This window comes from Nymphalis io, chromosome 7 (assembly GCF_905147045.1).
Source record: "Nymphalis io chromosome 7, ilAglIoxx1.1, whole genome shotgun sequence".
NCBI classification, from domain to species: Eukaryota; Metazoa; Arthropoda; class Insecta; order Lepidoptera; family Nymphalidae; genus Nymphalis; species Nymphalis io.
Window position 1 is genome coordinate 3265573 of NC_065894.1, and position 20820 is coordinate 3286392.

The 20820-nt window shown below is 31.4% G+C and overlaps 4 protein-coding genes across 13 annotated transcripts in view; 1 reads left to right on the top strand and 3 right to left on the bottom strand.

Moving 5' to 3' along the window:
- The window catches only part of LOC126769404 (uncharacterized), a 368776-nt gene that overhangs the window by 334085 nt on the left and 13871 nt on the right, over window positions 1-20820 (bottom strand). The window contains exon 9 of one of the 8 annotated variants that reach the window (XR_007669358.1): window positions 10028-10192. The exons of the other annotated variants lie outside the window; for them this stretch is intronic. The gene's annotated coding sequence lies outside the window, so the exon portion shown is untranslated. Of the gene's footprint in view, window positions 1-10027; window positions 10193-20820 lie in introns of those variants that run through there. 8 annotated transcript variants of the gene reach the window in all.
- LOC126769612 (uncharacterized) overlaps window positions 1-20820 on the top strand; it is a 553155-nt gene that overhangs the window by 188667 nt on the left and 343668 nt on the right. The gene's annotated exons all lie outside the window — the stretch shown is intronic.
- LOC126769644 (uncharacterized) overlaps window positions 1-20820 on the bottom strand; it is a 180403-nt gene that overhangs the window by 50612 nt on the left and 108971 nt on the right. The gene's annotated exons all lie outside the window — the stretch shown is intronic.
- On the bottom strand, window positions 2604-17276 carry LOC126769403 (uncharacterized). Its single transcript, XM_050488163.1, has 8 exons — window positions 17060-17276; window positions 9064-9274; window positions 8607-8969; window positions 8324-8509; window positions 7562-7683; window positions 5582-5752; window positions 4480-4650; window positions 2604-4207 (listed from the first exon to the last, which is right to left on the bottom strand). The coding sequence occupies exons 1-8, from the start codon at window positions 17246-17248 to the stop codon at window positions 3917-3919; spliced, it is 1704 nt and encodes a 567-aa protein (XP_050344120.1). The 5' UTR covers window positions 17249-17276; the 3' UTR covers window positions 2604-3916.

A 20820-nucleotide genomic window follows, 5' to 3' on the forward strand; every position in this document is an offset into this window, starting at 1 on the left:
TTAGGTTTGATTATAATCTTTGCAGCAGATCAAATATTAATTTTTCTCGTTTTGATGTAATTTAAATAAAAGGTTATATTTAATTTATTATTTAAAACTAACCCCATAAGTATACCAAAAAATAAAGCAAAATTTTACTCGATAATTTTCACGAAAATGAGTACACTTCAGGTCCAACATAAACTAAACGCTTAAATCTTGTATGCTTGTGTTGTGATCTATCGTCAAAAAATCTCATGCTGAGTCATACCCATCTGTCATCCCATTGTTATAGATAAGAATGTTTAATTCCTTGATATTTAATTATTTACTAGATAAGATAGACATACATTTAAACACTTAATTATCGGCAAGTAAATGCTATTATGTATAAAATGTAGCTATCATATACTTCATTCATCACAGAAGAGACGTAACAAGGTTGACATATAATTCCTTTTATTACAAAAATACAAATTAATTATCAATAAACTCGTAAATCACCGATAAAAACGGTCGTGACATGTCAAAAATTGTTATGCGATATTGACCATTATAATCATAACATTTCAATAAAACACACATCAAAATAGTATATCACCATAAGTCGGTTGTCAACATTTCACGGATGAGTAATGAAGTGAGTTCTTAGAGAATGGCACTGCTGGGCGACGAGCTTCGCTCGGATCAAATAATGAGTTATATAAAATTTTATTTTTGGGAAAGACATCATAGATAAAGATAAAAAGCAAAACCTTATATACATAAATAAATAAATTAAGCCAAATCGTTAAAGCAGTTTCCGATATACATGAAATAAATTTATATATAGATACAAAAATTGTCTATTTATTTGAAGCATTTATTATCCCCGTTTCATACCAACGAAAGTAAGAACTTGATGTGAACAGATACAATACAAAACAAATTAGATCATACCTTCATTCACATAAGCCCCGAAATGGATACCAATTGGAAAAAATTATCGTAGAATTCTGAGAAATACTTTATTAATATGAATTTAATAAATAATAAATATCCCGAAATCAAACCATAACCTGTATGAAGCGAGAACAAGTAGTAACAGCTGCTCAAACCCAGCACGAGTTTATTTTAAAATTCGCCCCCCTCACATTTAAGGAAAGGAACGCATTTTATAGTTAACTATTATTAATGGTTAATTAAAAGAAGGTATGTAATAATCACTTTGAGGATACTTGCGTGATGGTAAATGGGATAGTTTCTTCAAGTTTAGAAAAGCTTAATAAAAATGTAACAGAAAATGGAAAACGATTATCAAAGGCGTCTAGTCTGCCTCTGTTGAAACCGGTTACTTTATAAAGAAACAAGGGACACAGATAAAATATTGAACATAGAAAGTTGTTACAAAAAGAAAATTACTGCTATCTCTAGTACGTAGACTTTCCTTTACATATTTTTATTTAATATTATATTTTCAACTTTTCCAACAATAATTATAATATATTATTAATCCTATAATTAATCCCTCAAACTATTGCTCTGTTTCTCTGTCTCTCTACCTATGTATATATTTTCATTGTTTGAATATGAAATATTGAAATTCATTTATATTGCAAACGTAATTTTTTTTTATAGAATAGGAAGGCGGACGAGCATATGGGCCACCTGATGGTAAGTGGTCACCAAACGCCCTTAGACATTGGCATTGTAAGAAATGTTAACCATCGCTTACATCACCAATGCGCCACCAACCTTGGGAACTAAGATGTTATGTCCCTTGTGCCTGTAATTACACGTAATAAGATATAATAAAATTAATTCAGACAAAAATACAAAACTTGGAATAAGATAGGTATTGAGTTTTAGCTAAGTATCGGTAATTTTTTTTATATATTCGCCGGAAGGGCAAATGACTACTCGACCTAATTGTAAGTGGTAGTAGAGTCCAAACGCGACGACGGCCAGTACAGTCGGGAAGAATGTTCTGCACTAGCCGCCGTCGCCTTGCCGGTCCGCAAGATGCCTCCTCACGCCTCGTTTTAAGGAACTCGGGTTGAAGAAAGACAATGTTTATAATAAAAACAATTTTATTCATCCATCAACTGTATATATTAAAATAAAACATTTAAACATCCAATGTTTGCTTTTATACAAAATTATTATAACAAAGTAAAATTAAATACACCAATTTGTTTCTCACTAACAATTAAGATCACATTGCATTTATTATAATTAATTTAAAAGAAGGCAAGTACGAGTTTATTCAATTTAGGTTTAAATTAAATTAAGGATTCCGTATATTTTATTATTTCCTTATATTGTATATTCCCTGGTGGTAGGACTTTGTGCAAGCTCGTCTGGGTAGGTACCACCCACTTATCAGATATTCTACCGCAAAACAGCAATACTTGATATTGTTGTGTTCCGGTTTGAAGGGTGAGTGAGCCAGTGTAATTACAGGCACAAGGGACACGAAATCTTAGTTCCCAAGGTTGGTGGCGCATTTACTATGTAAGCGATGGTTGACATTTCTTACAATGCCAATGTCTAAGAGCGTTGGTGACCACTTACCATCAGGTGGCCCATATGCTCGTCCGCCAGACGAGCTTGCACAAAGCCCTACCACCAGTAAGTGGTGGTGGTACATGTATGTTAGTACGTTCTCAAGATAAACGGAGTGTTGATATACTCGTAATAACAAAGAAACATATATTTAAATAACATACCTGTAAATAAATTTATGTCAAACGTGAATAACATTGATTTTTAAGGCGTATTACTCAATAAAACGCGTGGATTTCGTTGATTTCCATGCAGAATAAATTTTGATTCAATTGTTTTTAATTATTGACGTAACTTGTCGTAAAAGAGTAAGTAGTATCATGTCGGTTCTTCACAGTGGAATTTATAATCCGACCCGGTGGTCAGTTCAAATTTAATTTAATCTTTTTAAATGAAGAAATGCTCGCAATAGCCTACTCGAATAAATTATATCTTGATTTGATTTTTTTTTATTACGATAATTTGTGTATCCATTTAAGAGCAATACTTCTAGCTTGATCACTCTTATGAGGAAAATAGTTGATAATACAGGTTTCTGTTTAAAGTACAAGACGTCAATACAAAGATATGTTTGTGTATAATTTTAGTGTCAATGGTTTGGATTTTACATCTACTTAAATAATTCTAGAAGTTTCGCAACTATTCTGGTAAAGAGAAAGGGAATTCAAAACGATTAGTGTTTTATGGTAATATTATGACTTTTTTGGAACTAGGGCTGTAATAGAAAATGTCCAAAAAAAAAGTGAGTCCAAACGACCCTATAGGCAGAAAAAGGTTAAACCATTATCCATTATGAATCGGATATTTTTGATACACTTTAAAAAAGCATGTATTATAAAATAATAAAACATTGATTTTGTTTTGTCTCGTTTTTTCACATGACCGATGGCAACGGGTTAGTTTTTCGCTTAAAAATACGGAACCCGAATTAATAATTTGAACTATCATTAGCTTGAATCCTTACAATAAAACGTTTTTTTAAAGGAAATCCTAGATCCGATCGCAGCACCATCTATCCAATCTAAGCCATACCTTAAACCCGGTCCCATACACAAAATATAATTCATCAAACTCGGTCCAGTCGTTTAGGAGTTATATACACACCTACAGAGGAATTATAACATCCATATAGATACATAAATTATACATGACTTCTTTTGTAACGTTTTAAGATAAATAATTTTTTTAATACAATAGAGAACTAATAATTTAATTTATTTCCTATATATTTTTTATCAAAATTTCGTTTTTTTTTTTAAATTATATGTTAAAAATAATTTCTTTATTTATTTTTAAAAAAAATCACATTTTCACCGTTATATAACTCAATCGTTATAATCAAATTTAAAAAAGAATATATCTTAAAAAATAAAACAAATAAATCTTAATTAAGCTATGCATACATTTTCTTTAATTCCTTTCTCAATATTTTTCCTGAACTAGTTTTTGGGATATCATTAACGAAAACGACCTCTTCAATTTTCTTGAATGACGCTACTTTTTTAGATACGAACGTTTGGAGTTCCTCGGGGGACGCATTTTGACCGTTTTTCTTTATTATGAAAGCTTTCGGAGCTTCACCGTTGAAGTCATGTGGCACGCCGATAACTGCTGCGTCTTGGACCGCTGGATGAGACCGGAGTATACTTTCTAGCTCTGCTGGAGCTACTTGCATTCCTTTTACCTGAAGAAACATATATCAATTGAATGATGAGAAAACTGGTTAATCTATCAAAATAATTTAAAAAAATATTTTTCGGAATTAGAAATTTCGTTATCAATAAATTCAACGATACTGTCAATTATTATCTCAATAAATTACCAGGAACAAATTGAAAAATATAATAATCTAAATCAGATTATAAATAAAATAATATAATTACAAAAATCTAATTCTTTGTCTTTAAAATTATAATTAAGATAAGATTATAACTTTGTAAATCTTTCATTGTTCACCTTGATAAGTTCTTTTATCCTGTCGGTAACAATAAGGCCGTATTTCATATCGTAGTGTCCTAAGTCTCCAGTTCTAAAGAATCCATCTTCTGTTATGCTTTCTTTAGTAGCCGCTTCATTTTTAAGATAACCCTTCATTACTGTGGGAGATCTTATACATAGTTCTCCGGACTGAAAATAATTTAGATTATTTATCATATATTTTTGTTTTTTTTTTTGAAACAGCCTGTGAGTGTTTAGAGTGTTTATCTGGTTGGCGTGGTGGGTAGATTTTTGGCGTCTTTGACGCCAAAAGGTTATGGGTTCGATTCCCACCCAGGACAAACATTTGTGTGCATGAACATGTCTGTTTGTCCTGAGTCTGGGTGTAATTATCTATATAAGTATGTATTTACAAAAGAAAACTAGTATATCAGTTGTCTGGTTTCCATAGCACAAGCTTTGTACAAGCTTAATTTGGGATCAGATGGCCGTGTGTGAAACATTTCACAGGATATTATTATTATAGTGTCCCACTGCTGGGCTAAGGCCTCCTCTCCCTTTTTTGAGGAGAAGGTTTGGAGCTTATTTCACCACGCTGCTCCAATGCGGGTGAATTATCATATATTATAAACGAAGAAATCTGTGAATTCTAAACACATTCATCATTTTTATTATTATATTATAGAATTATTTGCATTAAAATATATACATAAAATATAAAAATAGCTACTGTTTAATGGTGACAAGAATGCTGTTCCCCTTCGAATCGCAATTCCGATTATTTGGGCGAAAAATGAACCAGCTCTCCTGTCTCCAATAGAGGCAACAAGACGGGGTGTCATATTTTGTGATGAAAGTTTTTGCATATATCATAATATTAATAATATTATTGTATATATTGTAGTGTATATAAGAAAACTGTTATGTTTTCAATTTCTATATTACACTATAATTTTGTTTTTTTTTTTAAACATCTTCATAGAATATCCTGATCAGTGTACTAAAACATTGTGAAAAATAAAATACCAAAGAATCAAAATTGATTTGTTGAAATTAAGATAAAATCCTTTATATATGCTAACCGACTTAATAGGACCTAAATTATAGAAAAATAACTTACTTCACCATACGGAACCGGCTTTCCGCTGACAGGATCTATAAACATAAGTTCTGTGCTCGCCAGAGGTTTGCCGCAACCTGAGTAATCTATATCCTTCTCTCCTTTATATATTGTTGTTGCTAATGAAGTTGTCTCTGTTGCTCCGAAGCCTTGGCTGAATTCCATTTTACCCTACAAAAAGTTCTCATATTACTATATGACTATGATGAAATATATGAAAGCCGAGATGGCCCAGTGGTTAGAACGCGTGAATCTTATCCGATGATCGTGGGTTCAAACCCGGGCAAGCACCACTGTATTTTCATGTGCTTAATTTTCAATTCATCTCGTGCTTAACGGTGAAGGAAAACAACGTGAGGAAACCTGCATGTGTCTAATTTCATTGAAATTCTGCCACATGTGTATTCTACCAACCCGCATTGGAGCAGCGTGGTGGAATAAGCTCCACAACCTTCTCCTCAAAGGGAGAGGAGGCCTTAGCCCAGCAGTGGGACATTAACAGGCTGTTACTGTTACTGTATATGACTACAAGCTGTATCAGTTTATATTGTTTTCTAAATTCATCAAAGTTCAAAATTGAAGCGTAAAAACGCATAATGCTTTGACTTAATTTTAATTTGTAATCTCACAGTGGTTTTTAAACCAAAAAATATGTTTCCTGATTATTAACGATGATAAAATACAATATAGAGGCGTTTAATTGAAATATTATTATATTATATAAAAATAATTGATTGCGTGAAACATTGATGATGTTATTAGAGAGTGTAAATTCTCTCAAAAAAATTGTGTGCGTTTTTTTTTTAAATATTGCTTTAATATTTACAATGTAATTTATAACTTCTGTATGAAAAGTGATTTTATAATTATAAAAAAAATATAATCAATTATGAAATGAACAAAGTACAATTAAAATTATCATACAGATGATTAAGTATCGCAATTTTGCGTAAAACAAAATAAAATTGCGTAGCTGGAGGTAATCAACCTCATCAAAATTATCAACATGAAGGCGTGATTTGATAAACAATTCCACACTTAAATTACTAGGCCGATAGCCTAATGGATTTTTGATAAACAAAAGTTGTCGAATACACTTTTTTGTTAGGTATTTTAGCTTATACCGAAAAGAAAAAAAAATTAACGATATCATGTATGGGCATTAAAAGCTTTATTATTTATTATTATTTTATCCTATATTTCAAATACAGACGCTATAGACGATAATCGAACTCGTTTCAGAATCAATAAATATTAACTAATAAATATTCCCTGGTGGTAGGGCTTTGTGCAAGCTCGTCTGGGTAGGTACCACCCACTTATCAGATATTCTACCGCAAAACAGCAATACAATAAGTATTGCTGTTAAATATTGTTGTGTTCCGGTTTGAAGGGTGAGTGAGCCAGTGTAATTACAGGCACAAGGGACATAAAATCTTAGTTCCCAAGGTTGGTGGCGCATTGGCTATGTAAGCGATGGTTGACATTTCTTACAATGCCAAAGTCTAAGGGCGTTTGGTGACCACTTACCATCAGGTGGCCCATATGCTCGTCCGTCTTCCTATTTTATAAAAAAAAAAAACGATTATTAACCTTACAAATTGTAAACCTTAAAGGGCTTAATTTTATTTGGAGTATTACAAATTTAATAATTATAAAATCGTTTGTCCTGACTAACAGTCTATCAAGGCACAACCGAAACTACTGAGTCTAGAAACCTGACATATGGATCATAAGTTTATTGTATAACTTAATCATCCACTAAGAAAAGATTCTTGGAAATTTCAACTTTGAGAGAATAAGGGAAGGAGATTTTTTTTGCTTTTTATGTATTTTAAACCGTTAAAAGCAATTGCATCCTAATAAGAATTGATTTTATTTCGCCAAAAAAGGGTAAATTTATGGAGTAGGTAACAAGCTATTAATCTTACAGGGTTTCATTCAATTTCGAGTATTGCAAATTTAAATATTTAAACTCACATTTCCTTTTTCTAAAATCGCTGTAATATCAGACGAGGCCAGCGGTGCAGCTCCGCATATAATGTATCTCATGTTCTTGAAATATTCCTTTGTGACATCAGGATGTTTACCGAGAAGAATTGCTGTAAGATTTCATATTAGCATAATACACTTCCTATTCTAAATGGTTGTTTAACGCAAATTAAAGAATTACCTAAATAGTTGCTAATAAAATCTAATTTGTTTCTCGAAAACTGCTTCGCTAATAGCAAATTAGCAATTATTTAATCAATTTTGTTAAATATTTTCGAATGAATAGTATTGTAAAATTAATAATGTACAAATGTAAAATGAATTTATAGATATTATAAAGTTGAAAGGCCTTACTCGTGGACGTTATTTAGCAGGTGCTTAATTAAACGATGCTGTGCCTTCTTCTTTCGAATTTCAAATCAATAATGACAGAAAGAGCGAAATGAGCGTTTAACTAAACAGCCTCTAACAATGTTTATAATAAGTAAGTAATTTAGGTAATAATATTTTTTGCAAATTGTTCAAAATTAAATGATTTGCTTTCAATGATTGATATTTTCTATATCTAGTACGCTACCAAGCTAGTTGAAGTTGAAGCATAAGTGCTGCTAACTATTTTCATCAAATTATTGTAAATACTGTTTACAATTATTTGTAAATGAAGCCGTACGAGTAAAGACATATTCAACCAAAGTTTTACTTTTTCTTAGTACAATGACAAAAGTAAAATAATAAAACTTTTTAACTTACCCACAGGAGGAACCAAATATAGAATTGAGGGGTTTTGATTTTTAAGGACATTGAAGTAGGTGTTTGTTGAAAATTTTGGCAAAGAGATCAGCTTACAGCCATAAGCTAAATGTCCAAGCAAATTGACAACTATGCCGTAAATGTGAAAGAAAGGAAGAATACACGGTACCACTTCTTGATAGCTGCCTAAAATGGGAAAAATAATGATGGAAACAAATCAGAAATTAAATTTTAACACAAAATAGTTTATAAAAATAACTTATTAATAATTTAATTTTATTACCATTTGTTAAATCAGGGAATCTATTTTCCTCGCTAGACATTATTTCCATTCCAGCTATGAGATTCTTATAACTGATTTCAACTCCTTTCGGTAATCCAGTTGTCCCACTCGAAAACGGTATAAAAGCTACATCATCATTTTTCTTCTCGACTTTGTCAAGTAAATCAAAATCAGCTTCCCCAGATTCAGCGATTTCTGTATATCTAATTGCTCCATCAGGTATTGCCTTATTAGGATTATCAATTACAACTATTTTTGCTTCTCTTTTGGCCATTTTAAGTCCTTTCACAACATTTTCATAACATTCTGGTATCGTTATCACGACTTTAGGTTCCGTCAAGCTTACTTGATGACTAATTTCCACTGAAAACAAAATTTCGGTTAAAATTAGGAAATTTAAGTTGTGTGGAAAACATTAGCGTTAATTATAATTGTTTATGCACCATTTATATCTTACTTTCTTTGTATATTGGATTGACAGGACTAAAGATGCACCCAGCCTGAACAGTACCGAAAGCAATGACTGGAAATTCCGGGCAGTTAGGCAATAATGCGACCACTACATCGTTTTCTTTCAGACCCAACTTTTTTCGAAGGGATGTTGCAAAAACCGCCATATTTTTCTTGACTTGTTGGTACGTATAACTTTTTTTTGTTTCGGCACATTCCTATGAATTGAGATAAGGTTTATGAGAATATAGGACATTCCAAATTTAAATTATTTTATTAATCCGAGAACATGATATTCTCTTCGAGATTCACGCAGTGCGCAAATTTCTTAGTACATTATGTAATGTGTGTACAATTATGTGTGTAATGTACGAGTCATGTCATTAAATATACTAAAATTACAAAAATAGGTTGTGACAGAACGAGAATCACAAATAGTACTATGAACATAGTCTATATAATATCGATATCATATTATGTGTATTTATATTATTTATATAAATATTGGGAACAGTGTATTATTGTACCAATTATTTTAAAAATACTAAAATATGTTTAAAATAATATGAAAATTCAGTAGTATAGTTGACGCTCAGTGGAGCTATTTCATAAAATCAAACTCAAAACTCACCGCAGAAAACGATCGTGAAATGTCAGCAAGTGATAGCGTCATTAACCATAATAATTATACCATTTCAATAATACACGCATCAAAATAGTATATCATCATAAGTCGCTTGTCAACATTTCACGGATGAGTAATGAAGTGAGCTCTTACCGAATAGCAATGTTGGATATCGTACGAACGGTAATAATGATAAAAACGGTAAATATTTTTGGTAGCTAATTCTTTTAATATTCAAACAATTGAATATGAATAAGGAATTGGAAAAAAAAGCCGAGATGGCCTAGTGGTAAGAACGCGTGAATCTTAACCAATGATCGTGGGTTCAAACCCGGGCAAGCACCACTGAATTTTCATGTGCTTAATTTGTGTTTATAATTCATCTCGTGCTTAACGGTGAAGGAAAACATCGTGAGGAAACCTGCATGTGTCTAATTTCATTGAAATTCTGCCACATGTGAATTCTACCAACCCGCATTGGAGCAGCGTGGTGGAATAAGCTCCAAACCTTCTCCTCAAAAGGGAGAGGAGGCCTTAGCCCAGCAGTGGGACATTAACAGGCTGTTACTGTAAGGAATTGATGTTATGTATTCGATAAAGACGGTTTAGGCGTTCTGACTAAATATGGTCCTTCGTGAATATATTTAGTTATAAGACAATTAATTTTCCACTTATACTCATTTTGATTTGATTCGCTTAATAATGGAAAAACTATATTCGTTCAATTTACAATTCATTAAAATTATAATTGAATTGAATTTATTCATTACGACCACTTAAAAATGATCATAAATTAGAATAATTATTTTATACAGTCATTTAAATACATTGGTTACAGCGAGGTCCTGGTGAACGACGTGACTTATGTTTTTTTTTTTTTTTTAATTTAATATAATCAATCGGACTGACAAAACTGCTTTTTTTTTTTTTTTTATAGAATAGGAAGGCGGACGAGCATATGGGCCACCTGATGGTAAGTGGTCACCAACGCTCTTAGACATTGGCATTGTAAGAAATGTCAACCATCGCTTACATATCCAATGCGCCACCAACCTTGGGAACTAAGATTTTATATCCCTTGTGCCTGTAATTACACTGGCTCACTCACCCTTCAAACCGGAACACAACAATATCAAGTATTGCTGTTTTGCGGTAGAATATCTGATGAGTGGGTGGTACCTACCCAGACGAGCTTGCACAAAGCCCTACCACCAGTTACTTCATGAGCTACTTCATGAGCAGTGACCACCTACATAGACTACAACTGCAAGGGACTTCCTTGTGCGTGTAGTTACATTGACACACTAACTAACCCCGGATCACAACAATAGTAAGTATTCCTGTTTGGCGGTAGAATATCTGATAAGTGGATGGTACCTAGACGGGTTTGCACAAAGCCCTACTACCAAGTAAACTGCTTAGAACTGGTTAAATATATTATATAATGGTTGAAAAACAATGTTCAAAATAAATTAGGAAGTGATCAGTTTTTTGTAATATAAAATTCGAACATTTTCTACTTTAAAAACACTTCAGTGTAATCGCGTAGTCTAAAGGTCAGACGCATTTATTAAGTTCCACGTCGAAGGTATAAATATTTTTTTGCACGAATGACGTTACTAGGATATTTTTATATATGTTATTTAATTTTTGTATTATCATACAATCAAATCTTTTTTTGTTGTCGTTACCTTTTATGTTAAACAGAAAAACTTAATACTTCCTGGCTTGTAGAGAGTGTCGCTACATTTCTGTATTCAAGTAAATATTTTTATATATAAATATAAAGACCAAGTGTGTGCGCGAATACAAGTGCTCTCAATATTACTCACAATCTGGATGGGACGTTAAATCTAATACGACCGGAAAGAGTTAAGCCGCAAGACCAATTGCTTTACGTGGTCACCGAGGTAAATAGTGTAAACACAGACAAAAATTCTCTGGGCTGCTACCGTAAATTTATCGGTTAGTTTTTAATTTCCTAAGGGCTTAAACCCGGGACTGTGAGCTTGTAACAGACCTAATGGCTAGATTAGACCAACAGGCTTCAATGATATAATAGAGATGTTACGTTGCGCATATCAGTTCAAATCAAGTGCGGCCAAGCCCTCATTACGTTTATCGGTAGCTGATTGCCAACAGCAAACAATGAAATTATGTTAAATGAATCACTTAATACGCTATCAAGTAATATGAAAACCTGTTTACGAATTGCTATTTTATTTATGCACGCTTTGATAAATTATATCTAAGGTAATATATTCAAGTAAACGATTATACGTATTTGTTGAAATTATCGTTATTTTTTTATTTTAATTTACATTTAGAACTCTCTGTTCATTCTGTTCATTTTTATTTAGTCTGTAGTATTTATTAAATAGAGTATTGTTAAAAAAATTGTTATTGGAGGCTAACGTAACTATTAATGCTGTATATACCTATTAAGTGTTTGAAATTGTATCTGTCATTTTATCGTATTCTTGTTTTAAGTGCCATATTTCAAATACTGTGGTGTATCGATTAAATAAATAAAATAAAAAAAATAAAATAAAAATAAAACTCTAATGAATATAATTTAAAGGCATAAAAAGGCATTTTATTTATTAAATGTTTTTAAAGTGAAAATTATATCAATAAAGGGCTTATAAATGTCGTGTTACTATGTTACACAACGTCCTTTCACTGACTCTTAGACCAGAACATACTTAAACAGGCGCGACCTACATCAAGTTTTGCTAATCTCATGGCATGGCATAAAAACACCAATATAATCTAGGTATACGCAAGCTTAACTTATATTTCTAGGCGTAATATTCGTTAACGTTTGCGAACGACTGAAATTAATTACCACAGACCATACAAAGAAATCAATTAAATATAGGAATGTATATAATCAATTTCTTTGGATGTGTGTGTGTGTGTTTTTTGTTGTTTTCTCCATCGACGTGTTGTCCGCGCCTTTGGCGTATCTTTCTCTTTTGAGTTCAGTAGTTTGATGTACAGCCATATAAGCCAGTCGGTATAAAATGAGGAAGAATCCACAAATATATGTATATACATCATTATATTCAATGGTTAAGCTTTTAAAATATATTTTTTTTATTTTATAAATATATTTTACTGGTGGTAGGGCTTTGCAAGCTCGTCTGGATAGGTACCACCCACTCATCAGATATTCTACCGAAAAACAGCAGTACTTGGTATTGGGCGAGTGAGCCAGTGGAATTACAGGCACAAGGGAAATAGCATCTTAGCTCCCAAGGTCGGTGGCACATTGGCGATGTACGTAAGCGATGGTTAACTTTTCTTAAAATGCCACTGTCTATGGGCGGTGGTGACCACTTATCATCAAATGGCCTATTTGCTCGTCCGCCTATAGTATAGGACTATAAAAAAACTCCACTGCGAGAAAAAAAAGACTATAAAAAAATACAAAATCCAAATCTTCATCTCTGTCAAATTGACAAGTGAGTTATTTCCAATACCTAATTTATTGCTACCTATGTTTCTTATAAATACTACGTCAATAATAAACAATTATTAAGATAACTGGCGAAGAACAAATATCATATTCGTAGGTCGTGTAGGGCTCAAATTTGACGTGACACTATTTTCAATGCGTACAATTTAGTTAGTAATCGTGACCGTGTTCGCATCAGACTTTGATTATCGTTCATCATAATATAAATACAAAAACATACTGATATGGTCCATGGCCTTGCGGCCACCTTCAATAATTCTTTTGCAATTATATTAATAATAAAAATCTCATGATCTTAACATCGATTTGTCCGAGACAAATACATATAAAGAAAAAATATTTTTTTATGGTTTAGGAACAGGTCAAATTAACGAAAAGTATAATTGTCTGAGTTCACCTTAATTTCTTCGATTAGTTCAATTCACAATGAAACTGTTTTCTATCAAATTATATCTAAATATTTGTCTGTTGAAATATCACGAAAATCATTATGTATAATAATCCATAATATATAATATCGTCAGAATAGTAATAGTAAAGTCAGTAATTATACAAAAAACTATCACCTATATCAAGTCCAAAAAATATGCTTGAAATTAAGATATTTTATTTATTTTAAACGACATTTAATAAACGTAACGTACATTTAACAATATGTATACAATATACATATATACAAAGAAAAAAATAAAACGTAACATACTACATTATACAAATTAAAAAACTACATGTCATCCGAAATTGTCCTGATTAATGATGACGAGTATTTAGTGACGCAAAGCAATCCAAAAGTTAACAGTTTTGGCATTATTGATGTGTGATAATGTTTGATAAGATTAAGAGCGATGCAACGTTTGAGAAACGTTTTAAAAATGTTAATCACTCATTAAGATATGAAGTACCTATGAGAAGAAGAAATAGTGAGGAGCTTCGTCAGTTTTCTAGGTGGTAGGGCTTTGTGAAAGTCCTGGATATTACCACTCATCAGATATTCAACCGCTAAACAGCAATATTTAGTATTGTTGCATTCCGGTTTAAAGGTTGAGTAAGCCAATGTAACTACTGACACAAGGGACTTACCAGCAGTCCGTTTGCTCGTCCGCCTACACAGTAAAAAAAAAGTCAAATTCTTAACTGGAATCAAAGCGAGCCTTGGCCAAAACTAAGATTCGATTAAAATGAGATAGCTACTAGTTCAAGAACGGATTAGAAAAATATTTTTGTATTTAAGAGCCCAATTCATGAGGAAGGCTATTTAAAATAACGCGCTAACGGTGATGAAGTAGGAACACCAGTGAAACCGCGCAGAACTGCTAGATTAAAATATAAGTAACTTTTCTGCACTCCTGACAACATGTATGTAAAATTTATATGTAAAGGTTAAATGTTAGGATTCTATCAGATCAATACAATAATTCGAATATATGAATAACATATACTTGCATAACTTTAAAACGATAAAGACAATAAGAAACCGGTTAAAATAATTCCTATTTATTTATGTTATCTAATATTATGAACATTAACATCCGCCTAATAAAACCTTGTCCTTGGTTCTTGCTTGTATTATAAATTTGCACCTTATATAAAACTTACGATATATAAGTAGTAAAAATTCTGTGTGTGTGTGTGTCTGTTTTTATTTTTTATTTAACTATTTTTTATTTAATAAGACTATTATCTAATTACTATGTATTCTAGTTTCCGACCGCGGTTCCACCCGTGTGTGAGGGAGATGTTATATACGTTATGTCCTTTTCTGTACCCCTAACAACATGTATGCTAAATTTGATGATGATCGGTTGAATAGTCAAAACATGAAAGCGTAACAAACAGCGTAACTCAAACAAAAAACTCGTTACATTAGAATTTTATTTTAGAATAAATTGGCCTGAGCGTGTCTATAAAAGAAGGATATTTTATGCCGCGGACTTTTCTGTAAGCATTTTTGACATAAAGGTACAAAGTTTTCGTGTATCTGTGATAGAAATAGTTTTGACAGCGTTCACTTGAAAAGCGACATTCTCTTCTTTGACTACGTTGGTATAATAACGCACCGTTAATAAGTATATCAACAAAATGTGAAACTTATAAACAATGTAGACATTCAAATATAATATTAATTGGATGAGTGTTTTTTCATGATACATAAAACAAACATATTAAAATATTTCTATATTAGTTAATATATATCTCGTTAACATATATACAAGGTACGTTACGTTGTGATGTATATATATATATATATATATATATATACTCTACATGACCCCGGTCAAATGTTCAAGCCCCGAGTCAGACCAATAAAAGAGCTGGCAACGCGAGCTGTCATTTACTTTCCCGTACCTTCGAAAGGACGTAAAGCTGTTCTACGTCTGAACTCTTCAGGTCGAATTTGGCTTCTAATGGGATTATGAGAATGAGAGCATTTTTATTATAATATATCCTGTGCAGTTAGTTAGTTTCTTTGAGAATGGCCGACTCGGCCAAAATTGGTCAGGAGGTTACTATCAACATAATATTATAATAGAATTGTTAACGACTTGATTATTATTCGAATACATTGCTTAAGTATTTTAAACAAAGCTATCGAACATTACTGGATTTTAATATTTTTTTTAACACTTATTGACGTCATCGTATACGTGCGATATAATAAAAGTGAGAAGAGTTCAAAGTCCGCGCACTGAACTGAAATTAGACTAATATTATAAATGCGAAAATAGCTATATGTCTGTTTGTTAGCTCATGACTAAGCCATTGAACCGATCGTAATGACATAAGACGTAGATGTTGAGACCTATATTAAATGAATATAGATATTTTTATCGAATTCGGATATTACGGAAAGAATCGGCATCTACATGAAAAAAAAAATTACAAGCAAATGGAGTCGCAGAGGCCACAACCGTATTATGCCAGTAATTTTGGCGGTTTTATTTTTACCTGTCAACAACGGTCAAGATAACACAATTCATTCTGAATATCTATGGAATTAAAAGGTATTTTAACTTTAAGTTAAATATTTACAATTTAATGATAAAAATCATTTATATATAATATAATAATATTTTGTGTTCATTAAAATTATATATTTCTGTATCTATTCGATTTTTTTCATTGATTTTTAATGGTTTTTTTTTTTCATTTTTCTGGCGTGTAATGAATAATCATAACGAACAGTTGTTTGTTATATTTTATCTGTCAGTTGTTTTTAAATTAAATAGATTAAAAACATATTTAGTTACATTAACTAGTATGATTAACTAGCATGATTAATAAAGTACTAGCATAAATTAACAAATGATAAGAGTGATAATGACTGAGAAGTTGCCATATCTTGAGTTTAATCACAGTGACAATCATTTAAAGATAGGTTTGTGTTATTTGATCGTTGGACCCCGTATGATAGTTATTTTTATGACATGATATATATTGTACATATAACCTGTACTACATTTATAATATAATATAACTGTGTCTATAGAATTATGTTTGTTAAAAAGTAATTATTAAATGAAAATAAGGTTTTTTTTTAAACAAAATTATTAATAGTAATAATATTATTGAATTGAATATTAATAAAATTTAGCTCATTAGCAACTGTAGGTTTGACTATTTGTATGTGTTATTAATTAACTAACTATATTGTGACTATGTTTTTCATAATAGTATATATATGTATACATATTAATGCAATAATTTATTATAATTATAAAGTTAGTATTTCACTTTTAATACTAATTTATCACTCGAAAAGGACTGAAAAAATATTACTAGCGTCGTTTTATTAAATAATATCAATTTCAATATCAGTACGCGCCCAATTTATTTGTATTATTTATTTAAATATTTACATACGATTTATTAAAAGAATTATAAAAAAACCTAACTTACAATAGCAACATGATCCTGAAAAGCTCCAAAATGCAACCAAAGTCGGTCCATGAATCTCATTTTCGGCATTACTATATCAGATATCGGTGATTTAATTACATATTCCCTGTTTTTCAAGAAATTACTTGTCGAAAATTTCCTCAAAGACTTCAACTCTCTGATTTGACGTAAAATAATTTTTCGCGCCATGTCCGTTTATTCGCGGGCGTTTGACACAACTACAAAATCGTAACTGATCGTCTATGACGGAAGGCGAAAGCGATTCGCAAACTGATTAAGCAAGTAACAACTGAATAAACTATGTTGATTTTACGTTCTTTATAATAATGTTATAAGATATGCAATGTTAAGAAATTCGAAAATAATTTAAAATAAGAAAATATTTATTTTCAACAGTTTTATTTAGAAAAGCAACGACTTTACCAATGATTTTATTGGGAAAATAATGTCCAGACGTTCTTAACCATAAAATTTTCATTTAATTTATGGGATTATCTTAATGCAAACGAAATTATGCTAGCGGATGGTACTTAGTTAGATTACCGTGCATCTCGTGATAGTAATGCCGAGATAACCGTACGTTTATTATTAGATAACTAAGCAAACGCGTACCTATCATCATATAATACCCATGACTTACAGAAAATACAAATATCAAAGTAATATATTAAAAAAATATTGCTTCGTTAATGTAAATATATTAAGTGTTAAAATTTGTGGTAGGGCTTTATGCAATCCTATCTAGATATGTACCACCCACTCACCACTAATTCTACCAAATGGGTAGATTTCTTAGAGCGCCAATGTCTACGGGGTTGGTGACCACTTAACGTCGGGTCGTCCAATTTGCCAGCCCACCTGCCATAAATACAAATTAAGATATATATGAGAGCAATTTAATGAATATATATACAATTCAGTAAGTATAGCTATAATATACCTTTACCTTGAAATCGTATCTTTTTTTAACCCTATTATTTTGTTGTATTAATAAAGTGTAATTAATGTGTAATAAACTAATTATTATATAAGCCTCGAATTATTACATAAAATACATTGTATTTTAATATATTTAACCCGAATGTTTTTTTTAACCCTATAAAATAACATATGAAAAACATTGTATTTTTACTACCGATCTACTCAATTTTAACATGCAACAATTACTATCAAAGAAGATAAAACATTGTACGAAGATCAGCCAAATGCGCAGAGGTCGTTAACACTTGAAAGTAAAATTAGAGCGAGTATAATTAGCAACAACCCACAGATACCGATTGTCTATTGAGTTATCAGGTTCAGATACAATTATTACTATATACCTGGTCTACCACCAGGCTATTTGCAGGCCCGTCTGTGCCTTATACAACAAAACAACGGTACTTTGTATTGTTGTGTTCCGGTTTGAAGGGCGTATGAGACAGTGTAACTACAGGCATAAGGAACATCTTAGTTCCCAAAGTTGGTGGCGCATTGGCAATGTAAGGAACGGTTAATATTTCTCACAGCACCAATGTCTATGGGTGTCCACTTACCAACAGGTGGCGTGTTTGCCAGTCCGCATTTCTATTTTATATATATTTATGTCATAAAGTAATTTTGGTTGCGATTACAACCTAACCTATTATTTGGGTAAATAAGATAAGATAAAAATGTCTGCATTTATTGAGTTTGTAGTAACTTATCCTATCGCCTTCTAACTCCCTCTGTTTCTTCCTGAAATAAAGTATAAAATTGTTATTAATAAATAAACATTTTGATAACACGTCGTCATGACCCGAGCGTAAATACCTACTATACCTACATACCTATAATATACCTACATGTGAAAAAGTTAACACGTCACGGCGCCGGACTGTTTAAGCATTTATTTAGGAACGAACAATTTAGAACGCGTGAACCTTAATCGATGATCGTGGATTCAAACCCGGGTAACTACCACTGAATTTTCATGTGCTTAATTTGTGTTTATAATTCATCTCATGCTTGGCGGTGAGTGCATGAGTCTAATTTCATTAAAATTCAGTCATGTGTATTCCACCAACCCGCATTGGAGTAGCTTGCGTAGCTAGTAGCTAGCATAAAGAGCGGAGGCCTTAGCCCAGCAGTAGGACATTCACAGGATGGTACTGAATATTTCAAGAATTCTCATAATTGCTCATAAATTACTATGCCGCTTAGGGACGGTGACCATGCCGTGACCATGCGAATGTTGAAAAGTATTAAGAAAGAAGATAGCATCTCTCAGTTACAGATATCGTAGTGTAGTTATCAATCATCGCTAAGATGGCCACTGACAGACTTTGATGGAAGCAAATAAACCATATGAGCCTGCACCACCCACCGCCCTGGATCTAAAGGAATGAAGAAATAAGAGAAGAATATATAGATATTTAATTATATTAGTGTTTACATATACCTATATGACTAATAGTATTACCAGGTTTTTCATTATAAAATAGTAACTGTTATTTATTATTTAAAAATCACAAGAACATTTAATAATGTAATACAAAAACGCTGTTAGACTGATTATATAAAAAATATTTTTATGGATCCCCATCCATAAAAAACACACTAACGCTTTTAAATTATTTTTTTTGTTTAATTGTCAAAAGAAAACAGAATGTCTTTATTTCGTAAATTAGCATGATCATGATAAATTGATGATTTGCGTTTATTATAGCAATTAATTTCGCTTGACAATGCCAACCTTTAAAAACATTCATTCATTAAATTGAGTAAGATCTTTTATCCATAAATATCCTTGTTAACTTCCTAGCTTACTCAATTTATTTATTTTAATACTTTACACAATATTCATTTATTGAACCTATTCCAATCGAAGAAGGAATAAATATAAACAAACCTCAGATTTACATATTCACTACGATTTACTCATAGCCCTGCTATATAATGAACTACAAACAGTTCTTGTTTAATATACTAATATTTATTTTTATTAAAACAAAATTCCAGTCAGATACTTATCATCTTTATTTTACTTCCAAAGTTCAGATGACTTTGCTGGCTATCAAAACACCATTTTCTAACGAATCCATGAAGAATATTTTATATTCTAACATCTCGATCAATGAATGAGAGCAACGGATTATTAACGGATGTCAGTTGTTTTTAAGTAATTATTTAAATAGTGTAATAGTGACGACGACCTGAGACACGATTACTTATCTCTTGTATTTTTGGTATATTTTAAACTTGTATAAATAATATATTTCTTTCGAGATACATAATTATGATTTAAAAGCCAGACACAGGCAGATAATAAATTATTTATTTTTACGCGTGATGGTGTTTGAGTTGTTTGGAATGATACATTGGGTGCTCTATCTCGGTAAAAGACACGGCTCCTATGGAATAACTATTTAATACCTCAACCTCTTCACACTGAAGCGCTTGCTTTATACCTAGGTATATATGTATATATAAAATGATATTTACAAAAATAAATGTAATATCGGTAAAAGTACAAAATAATAAAAGTAAAAAACATTCGACAACAAACATATTTGAAAATGTAGATATACAAGTGCAGTGGTACTAAAATCAAATTATAACATACAACAAATTATAACAGATTTATTATATGATATGCTTATATATAATTATTAATTTATCTTTCTACTTTTTCTTAGAAAATATCGGATTAGTGCGGCAATTAATTCCAAAGTTTCGCAACGTGTCAGTGAAAAAGTATAAACACAACTTAGAAGAGTTGGATAAGAGAGTCACGGTAGCAT

What these genes read in the sequence shown, in the direction of transcription:
- LOC126769403 (XM_050488163.1), bottom strand. Translation starts at nt 17,248, where the DNA reads ATGGCGCGAAAAATTATTTTACGTCAAATCAGAGAGTTGAAGTCTTTG. An exon ending in CAATCCAATATACAAAGAAA is followed by an intron (nt 8,970 to 9,063) that starts GTAAGATATAAA and finishes TTTTGTTTTCAG; the next exon opens with TGGAAATTAGTCATCAAGTA. An exon ending in AGCCGGTTCCGTATGGTGAA is followed by an intron (nt 4,651 to 5,581) that starts GTAAGTTATTTT and finishes AATTATTTTCAG; the next exon opens with TCCGGAGAACTATGTATAAG.